The sequence below is a fragment of the Pseudorca crassidens genome, chromosome 20, assembly GCF_039906515.1.
Source record: "Pseudorca crassidens isolate mPseCra1 chromosome 20, mPseCra1.hap1, whole genome shotgun sequence".
In the NCBI taxonomy this organism is placed as follows: domain Eukaryota; kingdom Metazoa; phylum Chordata; class Mammalia; order Artiodactyla; family Delphinidae; genus Pseudorca; species Pseudorca crassidens.
The window spans coordinates 25,814,053-25,839,300 of NC_090315.1; the positions used below are offsets into that span (position 1 = coordinate 25,814,053).

The 25,248-nt window shown below is 45.7% G+C and overlaps 1 protein-coding gene across 2 annotated transcripts in view; it reads right to left on the bottom strand.

Annotated features, from left to right (window-relative positions):
• MYLK3 (myosin light chain kinase 3) overlaps positions 1–24,747 on the bottom strand; it is a 57,716-nt gene extending 32,969 nt beyond the window's left edge. The window contains exons 1-3 of one of the 2 annotated variants that reach the window (XM_067719876.1): positions 24,705–24,747; positions 7,248–7,338; positions 6,089–6,473 (exon numbers count right to left, since the gene is read on the bottom strand). In XM_067719876.1, the coding sequence (XP_067575977.1) occupies positions 6,089–6,156 (68 nt within the window). In that variant the 5' untranslated portion in view covers positions 6,157–6,473; positions 7,248–7,338; positions 24,705–24,747. Of the gene's footprint in view, positions 1–6,088; positions 6,474–7,247; positions 7,339–13,456; positions 14,091–24,704 lie in introns of those variants that run through there. The other variant, XM_067719875.1, reaches the window with a different exon arrangement.
• Between the last annotated feature and the right edge of the window lie 501 nt (positions 24,748–25,248).

A 25,248-nucleotide genomic window follows, 5' to 3' on the forward strand; every position in this document is an offset into this window, starting at 1 on the left:
AGGCATTGCTAATTGATTGCAGCACTCTATTCCACCAAGTCCAGCAAGGGCCCAAGGATCCTCTACACAGGCAGCCACTGCCAATCACAGCCAATGCTCGAGTTCAAATCCATTTTTCTCAAGATATACCCATGTGCTAGGTGACGGAGGGTAGGCAGTGATCGCCCCACTTCCTGAGCCCAGTCTGGTGTCTGAAATTCAACTCAGGGTTGAAACTGACACACAGACCTTTCCCCCTCACCCAGAATTCTTTTAGGGCCCCTAACAAGTTCATGGAAAGTTCATCCCCACCCTAGATTCCACATTTAGAGCCTTGGCCAGGATCCAAGGATGCCTGCCAGGAATCCCTCCCTCCAGCTGTTTAGGTCTCCTGGGGACTCATATTTCCTTCCAGAACAAAGGCAGAAAAAGGACTGGGCTTCCCTGCCAGCCACCACAGCATACACAGACACCAGCTCCTCTCCCTGAGCCAGGCCTTGGGGGACTCAGTTATAGATCAGGACAGCCAAGGGCAGGTGCAGAAGGGCACAAGTCCCTTTAGAGAAAGGCCCAGGAAGCAGAATGCCCTTCAGTGGGCTGCCTGGGACCAGGATGCGCTGCCCCTGGAGAACACTGCTGGAAAACACAGGGCTAGGTAGGACCTGACAGTCAGCAGTTCTGGCTCTTCATTTTCCTGCACCATGTCTGCTGAGGGCATGTCCTGAGACTGAGTCCTTAGAGCTCCAAGTCCACTTCCAGAGCTCCAAGCATAATCTTTCTGAAAGCCCCTGGATTGATTCAGCCCATACCAACCTCCCACCTCTGAACACCCATCATTCTCTCCCCATCATAGTATTTAAGACTTAACTAAATGCTGACCTGAAAAAACAGGATGGTGCAGTGGTTAGGGGCACAGATTCTGGAGTCCAAAAACCTAGATCCAGCCTCTTAAATTTTTTGAGAATTGTTTTGTGGCCTAGCATGTGATCTATCCTGGAGAACATTCCATGTGTACTTGAAAATAATGTGTATTTATTTATTTATTTATTTATTTATGGCTGTGTTGGGTCTTCGTTGCTGTGTGCAGGCTTTCTCTAGTTGCAGCGAGTGGGGGCTACTCTTCATTGCAGCACGCAAGCTTCTCATTGCGGTGGTTTCTCTTATTGCAGTGGCTTCACTTGTTGCAGAGCACAGGTTCTAGGCACGTGGGTTTCAATAGTTGTGGCTCACGGGCTCTAGAGCACAAGCTCAGTAGTTGTGGCACACGGGCTTAGTGGCATGTGGGATCTTCCCAGACCAGGGCTCGAACCCGTGTCCCCTGCATTGGCAGGAAGATTCTTAACCACTGCACCACCAGAGAAATCCTGAATGTGTATTCTTATATCAAGCATTTTTTCCAGCTACAGTGGTATGAAATCAGAAATCAATTATAGAAAGAAAAATGGAACAAGAAGAGACACGTGGAGACTAAATGACATGCTACTAAAAAACCAATGTGTCAATGATGAAATCAAAGAGGAAATCAGAAAATACCTTGAGACAAATGAAGATGGAAACACAACACTCAAAAACCTATGGGATGCAGTAAAAGCAGTTCTAAGAGGGAAGCTGATAGCAGTACAGGCTTTCCTCAAGAAACAAGAAAAACATCAAGCAACCTAAACTACCACCTAAAGGAATTACCACCTAAAGAAGAACAAAGAAGGCCCAAAGTCAGCAAAAGGAAAGAAAAAATAAATATTAAAGAGGAAATAAATACAATAGAGATCAAAACACAATAGAAAATATCAATGAAACCAAGAGGTGGTTTTTTGAAAAGACAAACAAAATTGATAAACCTTTTTTTTTTTTGATAAACCTTTAACCACACTAATCAAGAAGAAAGGAGAGAGGACCCAAATAAACAAAATAAGAAATGAAAGAGGACAAGGTCCTACTGTAGAGCACAGAGAACTATATTCACTATCCTATGATAAACCATAGTGGAAAAGAATATTTTTAAAAAGAATGTATATGTATGTATAACTGAATCACTTTGCTGTATATGTATGCATAACTGAATCACTTTGCTGTACAGCAGAAAGTAACACAACATTGTAAATCAACTATACTTCAATTAAAAACAAACAAGAAAAGAAATGAAAGAGGGTAAATAACAAACAATACCACAGAACTACAAAAAATCATAAAAGAATACTATGAACAGCTATACGTGAACAAATTGGACAACCTAGAACAAATTTCTAGAAACATACAACCTGCCAAGACTGAATCAAGAACAAACAGACAATTTGAACAGACTGATCACTAGTAGTGAAACTGAATTTGTAATTTAAAAAAAACTCCCAGCAAACAAAAGTCCAGGGTTGGACAGCTTCACAGGGTAATTCTTTTTTGTGTTCTATAAAAAAGAACTAGTGCTTATCCTTTTCAAACTAGTCCAAAAACTTGAAGAGGATGGAACACTCCCAAATGCATTCTATGAGGCCACCATTACCCTGATATCAAAATCAGAAAAAGACACTACAACAAAAGCAAACTATAGGCCAGTATCTTTGATGAAAATAGATGCAAAAATCCTCAACAAAATATTAGCAAACTAAATCCAACAATATATAAAAAGGATTGTACACCATGATCAAGTGGAATTTATTCCAGGGACCCAAGGATGGTTCAATATTTGCAAATCAATCAATGTGATACATCATACTAACAAAGGGAAGGATAAAAATCACATGATCATCTCAATAGATGCCTAAAAAACATTTGACAAACTTCAACATCCACTCATTATAAAAAGCTATCATCAAAGTAGGTATAGAGAGAACACATCTCCACATAATAAAGGTCACATGACAAACTCACAGCTAACATCACACTCAATGGTGAAAAGCTAAAAGCCTTTCCTCTAAATTCAGGAACAAGACAAGAATCCCACTCTTTCCACTTGTATTTAACATAATATTGGAAGACCTAGCCACAGCAATCAGACAAGAAAAAGAAATAAAAGGCATCCAGATTGGAAGGAAAGATGTAAAACTGTCGCTATTTGCAGATGACATGATACTTTAAATAGAAAACCCTAAAGTCTCCACCTGAAAACTATAAAACAAATAAGCAAACAATAAAACAGATAAAACTATAAAGCAAATAAACTATAAAAACTAATAAACAAATTAAATGAAATTGCAAGACACTAGATTAGTATACAGAAGTCTGTTGCTTTTCTATACACTAATGTTAAACTATTAGAAAGAGAAAGTAAAAAACAATCCCTTTTAAAATCACATTTTAAAAATGCCTAAGAAGGAACTTAACAAAGGAGGTGAAAGACCTATATACTGAAAACTATAAAACATCGATGAAGGAAATTGAAGATGATACAAAGAAATGGAAAGATATCCCATGCTCTTGGATTGGAAGAATTAACATTGTTACAATGGCCATACTACCCAAAGCAATCTACAGATTTAATGCAATCTTTATAAAAATACCCATGACATTTTTTCAGAATGAGAACAAATAATCCTAAAGTTCATATGGAACCACAAAAGACCTCAAAGTGCCAAAGTAATCTTGGTAAAAAAGAACAAAGCTGGAGGTATCACCCTCCCAGACTTCAGGCTATATTACAAAGCTACAGTAATCAAAACATCATGGTACTGGCACAGAAAACAGACATATAAATCAATGGAACAGAACAGAGAGTCCAGAAATAAACACATACACCTATGGTCAATTAATCTATGACAAAGGAGGCAAGAATATACAACGGGGAAAAGATAGCCTCTCTGATAAACACTGTTGGGAAAACTGAAAAGCTACATGCAAAAGAATCAAACTGGACTACTTTCTCACACCATATAATAAAAAAAAACCCAAAATGGATTAAAGACCTAAATATAAGACCCCAAACCATAAAACTCCTGGAAAAGAATGTTCAGTCAGAACAGCCTATGATGTAAATCATATCAACTGTTTTTTTTGTATCTATCTCCTAAGTCGAAAGAAATAAAAGCAAACAAACAAACAGGGCCTAATTAAACTTAAAAGCTTTTTCACAGCAAAGAAAAATGAAAAAATGAAAAGACATTGAAAAAATAAAAAGACAACCTACTGAACAGGAGAAAACATTTGCAGATGACATGACCAACAAGGGGTTAATATCCAAAATATATAAACAGCCCATATAGTTCAATATGAAAAAAACAAACAAGCCAATGAAAAAATGGGCAGAAGACCTGAATAGACATTTCTCCAAAGAACACATACAGATGGCCAAAAAGCACATGAAAAGGTGCTCAACATTGCTAATTATTAGAGAATGCAAATCAAAACAACAATGAGATATCACCTCACACCTGTCAGAACAGCTATCATCAAAAAGACTACAAATAGGGACTTCCCCAGTGGCACAGTGGTTAAGAATCCACCTGCCAATGCCAGGGACACGGGTTCGATCCCTGGTCCAGGAAGATCCCACATGCTGCGGAGCAACTAAGCCTGTGCACCACAGCTACTAAGCCTGCACTCTAGAGCCCGCGAGCCACAACTACTGAGCCCATGAGCCACAACTACTGATGCCCACATGCTCTAGGGCCCACATGCCACAACTATTGAGCCCCCGTGCTGCAACTACTGAAGCCTGCAAGCCTAGCGCCCATGCTCCACAACAAGAGAAGCCACCACAATGAGAAGCCCGCACACTGCAACAAAGAGTAGCCCTCGCTTGCCACAACTAGAGAAAGCCTGCATGCAGCAACGAAGAGCCAACACAGCCAAAAAAAAAAAAAGACTACAAATAACAAATGTTGGCAAGGATGTGGAGAAAAAGGAACCTTTGCACACTGTTGGCGGGAATGTAAATTGTGCAGTGACTATGAAAAACAGTATTGAGGTGCCTCAAAAAACTAAAAACAGAACTACCATATGACTCAGTAATTCCAATCTTGGGTATATATCCAGAAAAAAACCAAAATCATTTATTTAAAAAGATACATGTGCCCCAATGTTCATAGCAGCACTATTTACAATAGCCAAGATATGGAAGCAACCCAAGTGTCCATCAACAGATGAATGGATAAAGAAGACATGGTATATACAGATAATGGAATATTATTCAGCCATAAAAAAGAATGAAATTCTGCCATTTGCAGCAACGTGGATACAACTAGAGCATATTATGCTTAGTGAAATAAGTCAGACAGAGAAAGAATTACTGTATGATATCACTTATATGTGAAATCTAAAAAATAATACAAATGAAGGTATATAGCAAAACAGAAACAGACTCATAGATACAGAGAACACACTACTGGTTACCAGTGGGGAGAGTGAAGCGGGGAGTTGCTCATTAGGGTACACCTACCATGTATAAACTAGATCAACAACAAGGATATATTATATAACCCAGGGAATTATAGTCATTATCTTATAATTACTTTTAATGGAGTATAAACTATAAAACTTCTGATCCCTATGCTGTATATCTGAAACTAATATAATATTGTAGATCAACTATACTTCCGTAATAAACAAACAAACACCTGGATTCAGATTCCAGCTCTATGAATCCCAAGCTGTGTGGCCCTGGGCAACCTGACCCTGTTTCATCATGAGTAAACTGGGGACACCAACCACACTTGCCTCCTGGGGAGGTTGTGAGAATAAAACGAGATGATGTCTGTGAAATGCTCAGCCAACGACTGGCACCTGGGATGTGTTCAGTGAACACTTTTAAGTATTATTATAGCTACTACTATTGCTCTCAGTCTTGTTCCACATGGGACTCACCTGGGGAGCTTTAAAAACAAACAAATAAACAAAAAAACGATGTTTGAGCATCACTCCAGACTGAATAAATCAGAACCTCTGGGCATTCGTATCTAAAAAATTCCTTCCAGTAATTCTAATGGGTGCCAGGTAAGAACCAGTGCTCTAAGCTTCTGAAAGCAGGGCCTCGGCCTTCTCCTGTCTTCTCGTCTCGAGGCTAGCCAGAGCTGCACACACAGTGGACACACAAACAGGAGCAGCTGGCCCCTTAGCAGGCTCCAGCCCAGGAGCTGCAGTTAATGCCTTCCCTTGCCCAGCTTGGAGGCACATCCCTTACCTTGGAGGTGTTTCTCCACCACCGTGAGCTGACTTGGCCTGGGCTGGCAGCGCTGGAGTCAGCCTCATGCCCTCCTCCGAGGGCTGAGGGTCAGGTCTACTGGATGATGTTCCTCGTCCTGCACCCGATGCAGCTTCCTGGCTGGTGGGAGCCTCACTGACCCTTTCAGACACCACAGACAATTCCAGGCCCGTCCTGGGGTTCTCGCTGGATGTTACAGGAGCTTTGGCTTCCACCTCTGGGCGTACCTGGGCTGGGCCAGGAACTCTGTCTCCCTGCCCTGGTGAGGCTTCTGCCTGGGTAAGGAGGTCAGCTCCTATCCCCGAAGCACTGATGGGGGGCAACCTCTCCACTGTCCCCTCTGGCAGCTCCACCTTCTGGCTCTCTATAGGAAAATAAGCAGGATAAAAATGCTCTCCTATTTAGAAGAACCTATCCCAAAGGTATCCTGAAAAATATGTAGAAGGCCATTCAGTGCACCATGTTTATAATAGACAGACTGGAGATAATGCAAGTGACCATCAGGAGGGAGTTGATTGACTAAACCAGGGCCACCCAGGCATAAAAAAGGAGAAACAAATATCTCCATATGCGGCTATGGAGTGATCTCAGGATATACGGTGGAGAAAAGCAAGGAGGAGAAGTGTGTGGTATGCTTCTGTTTGTCTAAGAAGGAAGGCTGTGTGTATGTGAGCCTGCATATGTGTGTGTATAACCACTTATAATGTGGTCTAAAGAGACTGGACCTCAAAGGAAAGACAAGACAAAAACTTTTTTACATAGTTACATATGCAGGGGAGAAAATAGGATGCAGGGAACATGCATAGAAGCTAGACTTCTCTTAATATACCTTGTTTTGTCAATTCGACTTTGGAACCATGTAACTATTATGCAAGATTATAAAAGAAAATTAGCTTAAAAAACTTTAAAGTTGACCAAGTGCTTAAAAAAAGCGATCCATAAAAATTTAAAGCAAAGTGAAATAAAGAGCAATACAGAATGGAATAAGCATAAAGGACAAAAAGAACTGCAAAAAAAAAAGAGGACGAAGAATAAGTTTCAGCAGTTTTTCAGTAATCATATTGGTGGTGGTGGTGGTGGTATTTTTATTCTGAAATTAGGTGGGCAGGTGGGATAAAGCCAACGGGGCCCCACTCACCTTCCCAAGGCCCCTTGAGCTCGGCTTGCACGCCTCTGGTGCTCAGTGCGTGCTTTGGTTTTGCTCCTTTCTCTTCCACTCGCTCTTTGTTCTAAAAGAATAACCATAAAAACTAGCATCATCATCAACATCATCGTTCAGGCCACAAACATTTGTTGAGCACCTACCTTGTGCTTGAAATAGAAGAACTTAGGTTATTTCTTAGTCTCAGAGTAATACTAGAGGGTACATATTACTATTGTCATTTTAGAGATAAGGATGCTGAGGCTTTCCCAAGGTCACCAAGTCCTTTCTAATGGGTCACCATAGTGCAGGTAAGGGGCAGACCTAGCCCCCGACAGGGTGATCTAAACAGACCAGACCTGAAAATACTAGACAAGGCATGGAAAATAAATTTAAGGTGTCAATTTAGATCAATCGGTCATGGCTTTTACAGTGTTGGCTTGAGTTGGATACTAAGGTCAGATAAATCTATGCTTGCAGGGGGAGAGTGCCACTATCAATTAATAATGTCTGCTTGGGAGCTAGGTGGGTGGATCCCAAGGTTGCCTCTTTGCAGTACAGGACCCTTGAACCAGAGTTGCTGGGTTTAAACCCCACCTTCACCACTTGGCCAAGATCCTTAACTTCTCTGCATCTCACTTTCCTCATCTGTAAAATGGGAAGAATAATATTATCTACTCGTAGAGCTAGCAGGAGGATTGGGGGAGTTAATTTGTGGAATTTCCTGAGAAGTGCTCCCAGCACATGGTAAGTGCTCAATAGCTCGGATGATTTTGTGTTGTCTGAGACAGAGCAGATCATGTAAGGACACTCGGACCCCACCCAGTGAGGCTCTCAGCAGGTCTTCCTGAACTGAATGGTCCACACCAGTCCAGTGCATATGCTCGTGCCCCTGAAATCGTCCAGAGCACTCAGTATTTCCAAATGCAAATATTTCTAGGTGGCCTGACCCTTGCTGGGCCCCCCTGGTATTTCTGAGCCTTTGACTGATATGGCCCCTAAGATTCCTCCTGGCACTTGTCACAGAAGTGGGTCTGGTCTCAGGCCAGAGACCGAAGGCCCTTTCTCCTGCCTTGGCCACAGAGGCCCCAACTAGGAGGCCAGAGTCCAAAAAGAGCTCGCATTTTTTTTGGCTTGCATAGAATTTAAAAATTTTAAATTTGTTACCACCATTTTAAATCTAGGAGATTTTTACATCAAAATTCTAAGTTCCATTTGGGGGTTATAGAATTGTTCTACATTTTGATTGTGGTGGTGGTTATTAGGGTATATACATTTGTTGAACTGTATACTTAAACTGTGCATACTTAGTGTGTGTATGTGCAGTTTATTGTATGTAAATTTTACCTTAATAAAACTGATTAGAAAAAATTCTAGGTTCCCAGCTTCTCTTGAAAAAGAAAATTGGAAGATCTGGGAATTCCAGGCCCATGTGGCAAAAATCAGCTGGAGCAATTCCCACCATAGTGCTCACCTCTCTTGCATGTCTCCCTGACACTAAGGATGGAGGTTACATTTGCTACCAAATCAGGTCCAGCTGCTTTTTCCTCAAAATGCAATACTTGAGAGAGGCAAATGTTGGTAGAAAGGAAAGTTGCTTTTAATCAGAATGCTGGCAATCTGGGGAGAGGGTGGACTCAGCGTCCCCCAAAAACCGCCTCCAAAGAATCTGCTCAGCCATGAAAGTTTTTAAAGGGAAAGAGTGAAGTAATCTCAGTTAATCAGAGTTGTCGCCATCCCCCAGTGTATGCAGGCTTGTCGTGCAGGCTTGTTGATGCTATCTTGTTCACAGTTTGTTCACACAGTTTGTGAGCTTACTGAAGGGGAAGCTAGGGAAGAGATCTGGTCTTCTGTTAGTTACTTATTCTTCATTTCTACTTCTTTGATCTACAGAAAGAACTGACTTGTTAGGCAAGGTATTGTGTGATCAAAAGACTTGAAAGTTGCGCTTGGGCCAGAGATGAGTAGAGCATGGGGGTGCCTGGTTTAAGGTTAGTGACAAGACAAAAGGGGCCTCCTGCAAAGAGCTCTTTCCTGCCAAAAGCTGCTTACAAATCCCCACTTGTCAGAACATCATTCCATTTCTATGGGATTATGGGCAAAGGTCCATCTTCTGTAACTACTTCGTGCTGACATAGGGCGCCATATTCTTAGAGTGGAAGATGTCGGCATGGGTCTGTAGCATCTCTTTGCTGTCAAGTGTAGTTGCCCATTTACATATACGGGCAGAAGAAGCTACAATTATGTTGATGCCCACAAAGATATAGATTATTATGAGCAATAGTATCCCATTCTCTTGAGGCCAGTTCTTGAAATTTTGCTAGCCATAGATTCAGTGCTGCTCAAGATGGAGCTTAAGTCATGGCTGCAGTCTGGCCATCATGTAGTTAGCTTTTTCCCTCTGGTGGCAGTTACAGTATCTGTAAAACAACTCAGGAATGTGCATCAGACACTGAGTCTGTGACTCTGTTGTCCTAATCATTAGCTGCTTTGGCCTGCTCTTTTGTGGCTTGGGGAGGCCTGGGAGACTTCAGCTTTTCCACAAACAAGAGGCAGGGGACGTGGAGGGTCCTTTGTACTGGAGTGGGGGTGGGGGGTGGCACATAGGGTTCTGCTTGGTTCCAGGTTGGTTCCACTGTTTTTCCTATGCTGTGCCCCTCAGTCCTGTTTTCTGCTCATGTCTTTGGGATTCCAGGACAGTAAGCTTTGCCCTCTTAATGGTAACAACATAACACACGGAAACACGTAATAAATAAGTGCTAGCTGCTGTCATCATGATTATCACCAGCATCATCAATGTGACCCGGATGCCCTGCTCTGCAGAGACCTCTCCTTTGGTCTCTTTCTACAGACTCTGCCCTGCCACCCCCGTAGTTGGGGGAACTGAAAGCATTATCACGCTGCCTCCTGTTTCACCCACCAGTAGAGAAAGACTTGAACAGACTGTCCTTTGGTAGACCTTGTGGGGCTCAGACTGTCTTCTCCCTCCCTTTGTCTTTGGTGGAGAGAGGCGTGCGTGCGCGCACACACACACACACACACACACACACACACACACATACAAACACACACACATGCAGAGCTGGGTTTTGACTTCAAGGCTCAAACTTTTGGTTCCTGCCTTGTCCGATGCATCCAGAAGAAAAAGGATAGACCCCAAATGCCTAGGCATCTGGAGGACCGATGCCTTCTGAGCAGGTTGACTGATTCTGCGCATCCTGGCTGAGCCTGACTCTGTCCATGAGAGAGCACGTGGCTTCCAGTAATAATCTGATTCGTTGTTACAACCAAACGAAGTGCCACTGGGCACTCCAGACCTGAGGAGAAGCTTCCCGAAGTCCTGGCAGTCACTGCTAAGGCTGAATTCAATTCCACAAATTGCTATGCCCCTACTCTCCTAGGAAATACAAAGAGGATCTCCAGACAGTCTCCACAGTGCGCTGCTTTCAGCATGGACAGTGTGTTAAGTAGCTGGGGCTCGGTCACAGCTGTCTAATGGCCAGCCCTGCCCGCACACAGAGGGAAGCAGAGGCCTCACAGTCAGCAAGGAGCTGACAGCCTGCCTGGGAGACTAGATCTAGCCCTTAGTTCTAGATCTAGTACTAGATCTAGTAACATAGTTACTGGGATGTGTAGTAAACACAAAGACCGGAAGAGAGATCAGTCACGTGCCAGATCAATCACAGGCAGGAACCATGGCAAGAACTCAGAAAACAGAAAGTTCCATGACTTCACCCTATCCAGAGATGCCTAAATATCTGCAACACGTATGACAGCTGATTTCACTAATATATGAAGAATTCTTACAAATCAAGAAAAAGGCAAAAAAAAGAAATAGAGGGAAAAGGGCATGAGCAAATTAAAACTACAATGAGATATATCATTCTGTCTACTTTTGGTTATGTTTGAAATTTTTCATAATAAAAAGTTTTTTTTTTAATTTTTTTTAAAAAGTTAGCTTTAAGAGGCATATAACCAATTGCCTTATTCGGATTTTAACTCAAATAAACAAACGATAAAAATAAATAAATAAGGCATAAGCTGATCAGGGACATTTGAATGCTGACTGGTAATATCAAGTTACCATTCACATTTTAGATCATGATAATGTTTTTTAAAAGAGCCCTTATGGTTTAGATATACGTGCTGAAATGCTTATGGAAGAAATAATCCATTATCTCAGATTTTCCTCAAAATAATCTGGAAAGGGCTTCCCTGGTGGCGCAGTGGTTGAGAGTCCGCCTGCCGATGCAGGGGACGTGGGTTCGTGCCCCGGTCCGGGAAGATCCCACATGCCGCGGAGCGGCTGGGCCCGTGAACCATGGCTGCTGAGCCTGTGCGTCCGGAGCCTGTGCTCTGCAACGGGAGAGGCCACAACAGTGAGAGGCCCGCGTACCGTAAAAAAAAAAATAATAATCTGGAAAGAGGGAAGTGGGTGGGAAACATCAGCCTCCAGTTATGGGCTCACAGGGTTCATTGTACTAATCTCTATTTTTATAAATGTTTGACATTTTTTATACTAAAATGTTTTTTAAAAATCACATGCATAATAAGATGTTTTCATCCGCCAGACAGGCAAAGAGTCAGAAACTGGATAATATGCTTTGTTAGCAAAAATGGGGCAACAAGCATTCCCATACGTTATTGAATTAGAATAACTCCTTTGAAGGTTGGTTTGGCTTCATTTATTGTATAAATTTACCCTTTGGCTTAGCACTGCCACTTCTAGGAGTGTGTCATATAGATAAACTCACACTTCCATGGTTAGTCACTGCATCATTATCCATAATAGCTAAAAATGAGAAACAATATAAACAAACAATGATATGGGACTGATTAGCAAATTAAGACACATCCTCAAAAAGAGAGCTCTCTGCAACTTAACAAGAACGAGGAAGCTTTCTAGCTATAAATATGAAACAATGCCCCAAATATATTAAGTTAGAAAAAATCCAGGTCAGTACAATGTGAGTAATATTTGAGTTAAAACAAAACAAAACAAAGAGGGTGGTGTGTATACCAATGTGCTTGTAGATAAACAGACTCTATCTGGAAGGTTTCACAGGAGACTGGTTCCTATGATTGTCTGGGGAGGAGGGCTGTCCCGGGGACTGGGGGGATGCAGTAGGAGGGAGAATGTTTTCTTACCATGAGCATAAATTAGATTTATTTTCTGTTTTAAAGCTGAGGTTGGTTATCATTGTCAAGAGCAGAAGGTCACATCTCCCCTGCAGGCCTGACTTTCAGGGGAGGTGCAGAAAGCAGGGAGCTGGGGTGGGAGGGGCCAGCTCTGGAGAAGCAGCTGGGCAGGGAGCGAAGGGATCTGCAGAGCGAGTTCTGGCCTGGCTGGGGAGGGGGAGGGAAGGCAAACTCCTGCAGCCTTGCCTCTGAAAGCCTCAGTCGCTGACAGAGTTTAAGCACAGACTTCAAGCTGGGGGGAAGCTGCAGAGATCTGAAAGGGTGGCTGCAGGCCATGTGAGTGTTGCTAGGTGGCTTACCCTGCTGTTCCCAGTGTTGCCTCTACACACCACACACACACACACACACACACACACACACACACACACACACACACACACACACCAGCCAAGCTTCCATTAGCCAGTGGGTCTGATTATGCAACCCTTAGGAACAGCCGCTCCCAGAAATGCCACACTCCACCCCCAGGCTCCGGCTCCCGCCTGTGTCCCCCGTGGGTCACTGTCAACACTCATGTCCCCACAGGCAGCTGCACACTCCGCCCACTCTGGGACAGAGCACAAGGCTGGGGACAGGAAGGGAGGGAGGTTTGGGTTTCTGAAGGGGGCTCTGTCGGGGTAAACTGAGCACTCCCCACTTCTCTCCCACCCCAGGTGTAAGGAGAAAAGAAGTTCCTGGGATGTCAAAGAAGTGTAACTGCCCTCCTCTCCCTAATGGCTCATTTGTCCCTCACTTCTAGGTTCCCTGCACAGCCCAGGGCCCCACAGAGGCACTGCCTCTCCCTTTCCCTGGGGGAAATCCACCTGTCCTGGCCTGTCTGGAAACCCACCTATGGTCTTTAAGTTTCCATCTCTCCATGTTCCCATCAACAGGTCACGCAGGAGGCACAAGAGGGGACAACAGCCCTCCAGCTCTCCTAGGACTAGCTTCCTGTCTGGTCTCCCCACCAGGGACCCGAGCCTCCCTTCCAGCCAGAAGGGCACCGGGGCAGGGCAGCAGGAACCAACCTCCGCAGGGCCGTCGGCCAGACTTCCCTTCCTCCAGGGGACACTCCCTTGCATGATAAAATCCACCACCTTCGAGTTCTGGAGCACGGCCCCCAACAAAGCTATGGCCTTGTCCACAGCCACCACCATCCGGAAGAGGGCTTCTAGCCTGGCGCCCTGCTGGGCGACATCCTGCCGCCCGGCCCTCACCAGTTCCAGGACCTCCGGCCACCCAGCCTGCATGTCAGCGGGGGGAGTGCGGTCGGCCCCAGCTGGGCCCAGAGTACGGGAGGCTTCCAGACGGTGCAGGCCTTGCTCCAGGTGGCCCATGCCTCGGTACACACATTGCAGTTTCTCCATGACGTCTTCTTGGAAATTTAAGAGTTTGTCAACCTTCTCATCCAGCACATTAAGCTTTTGGTCCATGGTGGTTAAGCAGGCCTTGCCCAGCCCTGGCAACCCCGGCAAACTCTCCTTGGGGGCTCCTGACATCCTGATGAAGATTGCCAAGGGTGAGGAATCAGAAGAGCTGCAGACCTCTTGCTTTCACTTGGGCAGCGGTGTCTGGAAGTTCATTGTTCTCTAGCTAAGGCTCACCTGGGTTGTTCAGGGCGCCCAGAAGACCAGACTCTCTCCGAGCCGTTGCCTTTGCTTATCTCCCACTCTGCTGTGGCCATGAGTGACAGGCTGGGCTTGGCCCAGGCCCTTCCCCTTGGGGGCCCCTTTGACATCACTGCAGCATTTAACATTCCTCTCTGAGAGGCTGTTGATGGGCAAATATGTTAAGAATCTGCCCAGGGCAGGCAGAGTTCGTGTAGCTGAAACTAAAGGTTAGAAGAAAAGGGATCCTTTAGGTAACGACCTGATAACTGGACTCTATGAGGGGGCCTCAGGGATACCAGGGCAGAGTAAGGGCTTTAGAGGTCCAAAGCACTGAGAAGCAGATGGTCCCACCCATCACATACACATCCAATTCACAATAAGAAGCTAGACCAAAACAGAAGGAAACGTGAGGCCATTCAACAAAGTTCTGATTTTGCCATGATGAAAAAATTTGGTGCTTCTGCAAATTAAAAAAAAATTTTGGTTCCCCTACTTTGCTGATGCCCCAAAGGTGTTTAGTCTGCTCTGGGGTGAATCAGCAGGTCCTTCCCCACGTGGGGCCCCCAGTCACTAGTCACTTGTACCTAAAAATAGAAGTGAAGAACAGTGGCCAAGTATCATCCCTCAGGTCATGTTCCTTGCAGAGCCCTCTGGGGACCATTTGCCAGTGACACCCTTCTCCCCCCAAGGATGTCTACACAGGCATCAGGCACCCAGTCTCTAAACTGAAACAGGCACAGTAAGGCCCTAGAGAGCAAGGGGGCCTGCGTTTCCTGTGGTTTCCAAATATTTTAGCCTCAGAAACACTTGGTTCAAATGAAACTTTTACAGAAGCCACAATAAATATACCAGACAAAAGGACACGCTCAGGCTGACACTAAGGTGGGGTGTGAGGGGGCACCACAGAGCCCAAGGCTGCCGCAGAACAGTCCACTGACACCACTTGCATCCAGGCCCTCAGAGAGAGAAAACAAGGCCAGAGAGGGACTCTGTCCAAGGTGGCCCCGGCACATGACCTCCTGAGGATAGCGCAGCTCTGGTGAAGGCTGGCACCAGGGAGGTGAGTGTTAGCATCCCCCTAAACTCCCTCCTTCTGAATAAAAGCAATTATGAGAATAAATTTGACCTGGAACTCTGACATCTAAAAACACCTTGGGATCGTTTTGCTGTTTTAAGCTGTAGCTGAGTAGTAAACACAGTGTGCAGCTTGACCGCAAACCCCTTGCCACTCGCCCTCTGTCAGGACAGCTGCCCTTAGCAGCCCATGTAGAAATCCAGACCCATTTCTGGGAGCACGGACTGGGTGTCATTGATGGAACGGCCCAGAGCATGCTCAAAAGGGCACTGGTCTGTTACATTTACTGTGATTTAAAACACACAGATAAACTCTCCTTGAAAAAGAAATGTGGGACACACGAGGCTCCAGTCCCTCCTGAGGATTCACCCTCAGCAGGACCTCACCTGTCACAGAAAGAAACCAGCACCTGGGTAGGGACTTACTTCTTCCTCCGTAATTCCTGCTTAATACTTCCCTGTGGAACTACTGTTCCCTGGGTCAAACTTCGGGAAGTGTCCGCCTAGAGAAATCTCTGGAAGTCTAACACCCAGCACAACTGTCTGTCCTACAATAGGTGCCGATAATCTTTGTGAAAGGAAGTCCCCACAGTCTAAAGAGACAGATGCTGTCTCTGGGAGACAGTTCCCACCAATCCTTGGCTTCACTACGACCGCTGCTCTAGAGAGTTTCAGAGTAGCTTGCATCCAGGCAGGTCCCGGGTTAATAAAGCCTGGAAAGAAAGTCTAGATGAACACAAAGGACAAAAATAAATGTCCCAGACACCTATTCATATCAAAAGCAAATTATTTAAATTACAAAAGTATTTGCCCCAGGTCTCCCTTAAGCGACAAGTAATTGCAAGGCAGCTGGTTTACTGCAAACATGTCTGCTGCGTCATACACTGGTACAGAACCACCTTGAAGGCCCCTGAGGCCAGAACAGTGCCCCTTTGGCTTGCCTTTTTCCCCAGCGCCTGGCACATAGGTATGGAAGGAATGAATAAAGGAGGCACAACGTGCCTGGCACATAGGTATGGAAGGAATGAATAAAGGAGGCTCCAGCAGGAGCCGGAGGCTGGGCTGACCACCGGGAGAATTGTGGAAGGAGGAGGCTGCAGCCCAGATTTTCCAAAACAATCAAATGAGCAGAAGGCAGGAAGTCCTGACAATTGCCAGAAGTAAGCTCTGGGACCCTCTGGGAGAAAGCTCAGAATATGCCGACAGGACACGTCCTTAGGTCTCTTTGATGAAAAGGAGCAGCCAGGAAAACCAGCTTTGAACCCCTTTCATTTCTCAGCCTCCAGAAGACATGAGTTTGTGAGCACATGGGTTCTCTGAGGGCTGGTGCATGGCTTCTCTCCAACTCCCTGATTTAGAGGGCACAGCAAGAGCCACGGGCAATTCCTTTTGGGCAATGCCGCCTGCCCAGAGGATGGGGGAGGCATTCCACCCAGCAAGCCAAGAGAACGCAGACAGAGAAAAGGCAGCCTAGCTGGATGGACACAGAGTAGCAAGTGCAATGACACCTCATCCTTCCTGGCTGAGGACTGGCAGCCGATCCACTCCCGGAAAAACACAGGCTGACCTCTGCCGTAGGCTGCGGTCAGTGTGTGCTGAATCCCAAGACTATTCCCTTGTCTTTCTGGTGACAGCCAGCTTTCCCTGAAAAACCCCAGAGAGGCCTGTGGACCCTGAGACCCTAGGTGGAGGAAGAGGGGAGCAGAAATGCAAGGCTGAGGAGTCCATCCAAAGCTATGGCTCTCCTCCTTCCCCACCCTCCCTGCAGATCAGAGATCTGTTTCTGCAGAGACGGAGCAGTCCACAATACAACCGTTCTATGCACTGGCTTTGGGGTCCCTTGGGAGCTCCCCATCTGATCCTCAACAAAGCCAAGCAGTCAACAAGCCTCAACCACCCACCCAGGTTTTTGTGACTTATTCTGAACTATGCACAGAAAAAAAGGATCACCAGGTATTCAAAGAAAGCCCCCAAGATGAAAAGGGGAGCTCAGAACAAATAAACCGAAATATAATTGTGGCAGAAACAGAGGAAACTTTTAAAAAAAGGCTCTCATTAGTAACCACAGAAAAGTGTGAAAGACTGTTCCATCCATTAAAAAAGAAGAGGGTGTTATGGAAAAAGAACAAACATAGAATAAAAGGGAGGTCTTTTACAAATATGAATGTTAACATTTAAAAATCCAATATAGGGATTAGAAAACAAGGTTAAGATAATATTCCAGAAAACAGAACTGAAAGATGAAGATGGAGAGAAAAGATAAGAAAGAGAGACAGTGGATCCAGCTGGTCCTACATCTAATTAACTGGAGTTCAGGAGGAGAAAGGAAAGAAAGAGGGAAGGAATTTATCAAAGAAATACTGCAGACATTATGCAATTTTAGAACAGAGAAGTAAAGAGAAGACTATAAAAGCTCCCTGAAATTTAAAAGAAAAAAAATCTCATATCAGAGAACTGGAATCAGAATGACATCAGACTTCTCATCCTAAAAACAACCAGATGCGGCAAGACAGTTAGGTTGCATGTAAAATTCGAGATGAGAGAGAATTAGAATTTTGAAGAAATTGCACCATTGTCAGGAGACAGAATAAAGACTTTTAAGACTTTCCAAGATGTAAAAAAATGTATGCCCCCTTTCCAAGGAAGCTGCTTGGAGGATAAACACCAGCAAAACCAGGGACTAAACAAGCAAACAAAAAAACAGAGCTCCAGGAAACAACAGCTTCAACCTAGGCCCAAAGTTGAAGCAGGAAGATGGAGGATCCCCAAAAGGGAGGACTTCAGGGGGGAAAAAAACAGTATACGATATAATATAATTAAGGACATGTAGTAAAATATTAAGAGCACGAGGCCTAGGGTCAGACCATCTGGATTTAACTCCTGCCTCTGCCAGTTTTCGGGCAGAATCACGAGCCAGTTTATTTAACCTCTCTGAGTCTGTACTTCCTGGGCTGTAACATAGTAACAATGCACACACTTCATAGAGTTTTCAGGATGGTCACTGGAGAATTCTTGCAAGGCACCTGGAACAGAGCTTGGCACCCAGTGAGTGCTCAAATGTTAGCCATCAGTATGATGCTGGCAACAGGACAAAAAGGGAACAAAAGGAATCAGAGACTCCGAGAAAATCAGAGTTCAGGAAAGAATGAAATTAAAGTACATGATTGAATTTTCAGTGAATTATATTTATATAATATAATATTACATTATATATATTATATAACTTTATGCCATAATAAAGTAAATACTTTACTAAGTTAAAACAGTGATATATGTATTACAAGAGTTGTGATGGGAAAATGGGGAGAGCTAAATCTTCGTTTCTCTTAAGAGGAAGTCCATAGATAATGAACAAAATTGATGAGGAGAGAATTGGAGTCGAACGCCAGGAGAAACAGCTCAAAGACTTCAGTGTGTTTGCGGCTGGGGAGCAGAGGAGAGGAAGCAGGTTTTGCAAAGCTCAAGGGCACAACATCTGAGGGGGAGACTGACATGCGGTAGACTGTGTAGGTTTGTGGATTTATAACAAGTGTGGCAGCACAAGGCAGTGAAAGGTCTTGTTCTAAGAAAATCAAACATCATGGCAGTTTTCTGAGAGACAGAGGCCACGTATCTTGAGGAAAGGGGTGCTTACCTACTTTCATACCTAAGTGCCCGTAGGGACCAGCTGCGTACCTGGAACTTAATCTCCCCGAACACAGCTTTCCTCATTTGTAAAAGGGGCTCATAACAGTGCAATAACTTCAGGGCTATTTGAGTATTAGGATAAGTAAAACACTTAGCACAGCACCTGGCACATGGTAAAGTACATGAAAATGTGCAGATTGGAACTCACCACCCCTCACCACACCCATCCCACCCCAGAAGGTCAGCCAACAAGGATGGCAGTGTACTCAGTCCCCTCCTTGTGCGGGGGCAGGGGGGGGACAGGAGGATGAGGGGATGTCTTCCCAGTCCTAAGTCAGCTCCCCCAGCCACCTGGCCTGGCCCAAGCCACCTCCCCGCATGCACCATTAGCCGATGTGCGCTCAGAAAGGGCAAACGCGTCCTCCATGAAGCTGCGCTTACTCCTGGAAGGAAACCAGAGCTGAAACAGAACCTCAGAAAGTCTCGCAGGCTTCAACGTGGACAACTTCGGGGTTAGCTGCCCCTCAGCCTCCTCTGCCCGCTATATGGCATGTTAGTCGGGAAAGGCCTGCGCTGACCGTCCCCGGGCTGTACCCATCAACCAAACCTTCCTGCTGATGGAGCTTCTTGGTCCAAGAGGACCCAGATCGGGGGAACAATTGTCACCGAGCCTCCCTTAGTCCCATGAACCTAACAATGCTTCCTCGGGCTCCTACTTCAAAGCAGACCGGCCTGCTTACCGCAAATATCTGGGTGTAATCCGACGCCCGCTACTGGCCTCTGGCGCTGGGACTGCGAAGTGCCAGAGTGGGGCACAGTATCCCCGTCCTGCTGCTGCGGCTGTGCCAACCCAGCGTTTACTCTGCCTGGAGATGCCCGACTGCCCGGAGGCCTGGGAGCGAGGTGGGCTGGCCAGGATAGCTTCTCTAGAACTCGGCCTGCAGCGATAAGCCTGGCATTTCCACTTATCACTGAGCCTGCCCCAGGCCCCAGAGGCATCCAGAGGTTTCACTTGGTTATCTGCTTTGCTGGGCGGTATCTGCCTCCCTGGGGGCCTACTTCCTGCATCACTTAGCGGAGTGTCCAGTGTGAAACAAACACCACGTGGTCCAAGGAGAGAAGAAAGATGGGAGGGAGTCCTAGGACAGAGCTGACCTGAGTTCAAAACCCAGGGGCCCAGGAGAGGAGCTGGGGCTCCTTGCCTTCAGGCAGCCCTCCAAGACAGAGCAAAGTCCTGAGCAGCAATAGAACAGGTTGCTTCAGGGGATGCTTGCACCCTGGCTGGGAACCTGGTTAGTTATCTCCACACTGGGAGGGACCAGCTATTGCCTCTTCAAGGAAAACTGCTCAGGAAACAATGAAGATATCTAGAGTCCCAAAGACTGAGGCATGCTGCAGTGAGGGGAAGGCTATGACCTGCCTCTTCTGCTAAATGAGACACCTGCTCCAACTCAGCTGGTGCCCTCAGGGAGGCTCCCTGGACAGATCTTCCCAGAGTGCCCTGGGGGAGGCCAAGCCCTCCACATACACTGGCACATGTCCACAGACAGACAGATGGAAACACGCGCATATCACTCCAGGGCACCAACTCACCTGGCCTGGCTGACAGGAATCAGAGAAGGGGCTGCAGTCTTTTGATATTGGCTTGCTTTGCTGAGCCTGACCATGGGCAGATCCTGCGCTAAGCACTTTAGCCGCACAGGTCTTATTTAAACCTTGCTACAACCCTATAGGGTAGATTACTATTTATCATCCCCATTTTACAGAGGGGGATCAATCTAAAGAACTTAAGTGGGCTACCCAAGGCCACGAGGTCAGAAAACAGTGGAGCCAGAATTCCAACCCAGGTTGATAACTCACAGCACTCTGCCACTTTCAGAGACAGTGAGGACTTCAGAGACGGTAAGGGTCAACTCCCTCATTTTGTAGATGGAGAGTCTGAGACCTGGAGAGGGGAAGGGACTTTCTGAAGGTCACATAGTAAGTCAAAGGCAAAGGCAGGACCAAATAACAAAACTGTTGCCCTCAGAGTGGCCATGGAACCCTCCACCCTGCTCTCTGGGTTTCAGAAGGGTGTGTGTGTCATGAAATAGGCCTCTGCCCACAGGCTCAGCTCTGACAGTTGTCTGAGGAGATGAGGAGGGGGCCACAGGGCAGGGACCCCCCAGATACTATATTGGTTGCTTATTCTTTTGTAGAAAAACGTCTACAGCTTATCTCATCTGGCTATCCAGAAAAATAGCCACAGTCCTGCCAGGATGAATCCAGGAAACGTGCTTGGGAATAAAACCAAAGTCAAGTTGGCCTCTCTGAAGAAGCAGAGAGGGAAATGACAGCTGCATGGCTGGCCTGGGCCTCAGGGAAGTCCTCTGGTAGCTCTCAGGTGGCTAGTGGGTTTACTCCCAGGATCTCACGGTCTTCTGTAGTCAGCATTCCTACCCCTGGTTGAAGTCTTTTCATTTCGTCATTTCCTTTCCCACCTACCTAGTCAAAATTGTTCCCAGCCAAGCACGGTCAGATGGAATCAGCCTGAAAATACCAGAGAAGAACAAAAAGCACCCTCATAAGCCAAATCCACACCAGCAGCTATTCATTCATTAAACATGTACAGAGCAACACTTATTAGGAAATAATAAAATCACTAATATTCATCGAGCGTTTCTATGTGTCAGGCACTGTTCTATATCTTCACATAAATTACTTTTGCCCCTCACGACAATTCTAAGAGGAAGAGACTATTATTCCCATTTCACAGACAAGTCAACTGAGGCTTGGAATGACGAAGCCATTTTCCAAAGTCAGTGTAAGAACCTGTACATCAATGCAGGCAGCCAGACTCCTGAGTCTGCTTACCACTGAAGGAGTCTAACTGAAATATTTTGTCTAGAACCGGACTTTGTCTCTGGGGGGCTGCATTTGCCAACTGCCAGTTCAGAAACACAATTATATTTGCAAGTTGGAACTAGGCCAACCAGTTTCTTGCCAACACATTGTATTGCCCGTCCTTCTACCGGCTCACAATGGCAGGGTGGGCCCACCTGCAAAGTGCTTTGCTGTGTGCTTCACTTACACTCATCGGAGGTGCATGGATTATGAATCTTATTTTACTCATGAAGAGACTGAGGGTCCCAGGGAGAGGCAGTGCAGAGCTGGTCTTGGCCCCAGGGCCTGTGTTCACTGTAGAAGGTAGGGTTTCTGACCACACACACACACTCACTCACACACAATCACAGTCACTTTCGGATCCCCAACACATCTGACTTGATAGGAATCAGAGAAGGGGTTGCAGGCTTTTGATATTAGCTCTGAGCCTGACCACAGCAGACCTGTGCTAAGCCCTTTAGCTGCAATATCTTACTTAAACCCCTTGATTGTGCTGACTCTTGTGAGCTCAGAACTCTCTTTGTGCCATGGCAAACTCAGGAAGTCTGGGTGGGAGCAAAGTTAACACACTGGAACAACAGAGGAGGCGGGAGAGCCACTAACTGCTGGGTGCAAAGGATGTGGGTGGGATGGGGCAAAATTATATGATGCACCAGTGTCTCCAGCCCTCTTGTATCTGAGAAAAAGAATTCCATCATCATCTGCTCAAATTCTCTCCCCGCATTTTATCCCTACCCTCTGAGGAGAGCCTGGTCTCAGGATTTTTGGTGTCAGATCTGAAGAAGGGGTGGAATCTGAGGTCTGGAGGAGACAATTTAGTGAGCTGGGTAGCAAAGTACCAAGAAGGGGAAGAAAAGACGGGGAGAGATAGACAGGGAGCAGGGCCTGGGGTTGGGGAGCTGCAGACCTGGGGCAGCCCCATGATGCGAGAGAATGGGTGAGAAAAGAACGGAGGGTTTGGAAAACTGTGTGCTGCCACATGTGGATGGTCATGGGGAAACATAAGTAGGAATGGCAGGGTGGTCTACCTTCCATGGCCCCAAGTCTTTGCAGAAACTCAGTCACTTGATGTCAACCGATACAGGGTGTAAGAGAGAGGTAAAGAAATAGGAAAAAATTTTGGCAAAGTGGAAGGATTTCTTGCCAGAAACAGGACTTGGTCTGAACCTTGAAGGATGGGTGAGGTTCGGGGAGGCCAGGGAAATGTGAGGGCACAGAGTGAACAAAGCTCCAGGTGGAGCCTGGCAGATGGAAGTGACAGTGCAGAGACTGGCCTCAGGCCAGGAGATGTCAGTAGAGGCCCAAATGATTCAGCAGGCAGGACCCTTAAGAAAGTGGACCTGGAAAGTCAAGCAGGGACATTTAGACCCAAAGGAGCAAGATAAAGGGGCAACAATCCTGTGGAATGTTTTTAGGTGGGAAATAATATGGTAAAATTAGTGTCTAAGAATGGACAGAATGATTACCTAGGGGTAGGAGGGATTGACTCAGAGGGGACACAAAGCCACTTCTGGGATGTTGGAGATGTTTTATATCACGGGTAGTGGTTACACTGGGTCATGCCTATGTGCATACAGGTGTGCAGTATTCAATTCAAAAGGCTGTAAGATTTGTGCATTGTGCTGCATATAAACCATGCCTTAATCAAGTTCTGTTAGTATGAAGAAAAGGGAGGAAGGGGGAACCGATGGATCTGACAGCAGAATGCAAATGGATCAGGAGGACACAGGACCATCATCTGCACAGACGCTAAAATCAGCAAGTGTTTACCAGTTCTGGGATGTATGCTGTTGCCAAAACACGGGAGCGCTAAGGAAGTGGAGTGACATCTGAGAGAACAAGTCTTTTTTTTTTTTTTTTGCTGTATGCGGGCCTCTCACTGTTGTGGCCTCTCCCGTTGCGGAGCACAGGCTCCTGACACGCAGGCTCAGCGGCCATGGCTCACGGGCCCAGCTGCTCCGCGGTATGTGGGATCTTCCCAGACCGGGGCACGAACCCGCGTTCCCTGCATCGGCAGGCGGACCCCCAACCACTGTGCCACCAGTGAAGCCCAAGAGAACAAATCTTTGAAACTCCTTTCGCAAGTCCTGACTGAAGCTCTGAGGCCCTCCTTCTACCACCCCCATGCCCACAACCGAAGCAGGACCTCTCCCCACTGTAGGCCAGACACTCCAAGGATCTGTGGTGTTCCACCCAGATACAATAGGTGAAGGCTTCAGCCCAACAGCAGGTCACAAAACAGCAAGTACATACATTAGAATCCCATATTTGTTTAAAATATATATATATGCCAGTATGGTTAATTCTGCATGAGACAATTGCAGATGATCTTTCTTTTCTATATTTCACTTATATAATTATTCTAATTTTTAAGTGTATTATTTGTGTTATTAAACAAGTTTGTTTTTCTATAATAGTCACCATTCACCTGGACCCACAGGAATTATTCTAGACAGACAATATGCACCAGAGAAAGGTTTAATTAACCAAGAACAGAGTGACAGACTCCCTCAGGAACCCAGCTGACAGAAAGCAGCGTTTAGTAACCTTATAGGGAGGTCAGAGGTCAATTGCTTAACCTTAAATGAACAGAACAAATGTATATGTAACAGACTCAGGACTCCTCAGAAATAGCAGACCTCCAGGGGTTAGAGCAACAGATTCCTCTTTGCACTTTGTTTTTTAAATAGATTTTTGCCTCCTTCCAACTTGGGAACAAAAGTTCCAGACTCCACGTGCAACTCATAAACTATACGGGAGAATTAACTTGGGAATTTTTTAGAGCAAATTTGGCAAACATTTGGAAACAATCAACAACCACAGCATATTCTCAAATGATTTGAGCCATAAGTATTACTAATCACAGCAATGTTTGAAAACAGTCTTGAAGTCTGAATTACACATGCAATTCCCCCAAACCTGCACAAACCCAAAGACAAATCCATGCACTTAAAATTGTTAGTTTTTATTATTGCTTGCTTTTGGTCAGACTCTAAATGTGTTTTCCGGAGGGTCTACATGCCCCTAATGCACCTGCTGAAAACACACACACACAGTAAGTTTACCATCTGCACTTACATACCACCTTCCATCCATGGATCCTGAGTGGTCTGTCAGAAATGTTGTTTTCATAAGTCCCCAGTGAGATGCGTAAATATTGTTACCTCCATCTTATATGCAGATAAACTTAAACATGTGGGCAGCTAAGTGGCTTGTCAACAGTTATAACCCAAGACAAAATCCATGCAAGCCGCCCTCTGGTCTCCCTTCCTCTTCTGACCCTGCCTTTGAGCTTTTTTGTTGGCCCTGGTTTAAATCATGCACGCAGGCCACGGTTTCCCTGGTGATGGAGATGGCATTCTATTTCCTGCCCTGAATCTGGCCCGGGGCCCTGGTGGCACCACATTTAGCCACAAGTGCATCAGCCATGCGTGAGTGGGGACAGCTTGGCTCCTTGGAAACCTAAGTGGCATGTGTCAGCTGGCACCAGCCTGCTAAGAGCCACTCCAGGCCACCCTGCTAACTCTTCCATCACTAGCTCAGAGCAATCCATAACGAAGGCAATGACGACTCTCCAGGAGCTGGATGAACAAATAGGAACAGCTCAAAGGCAAACTCTCTGGCCC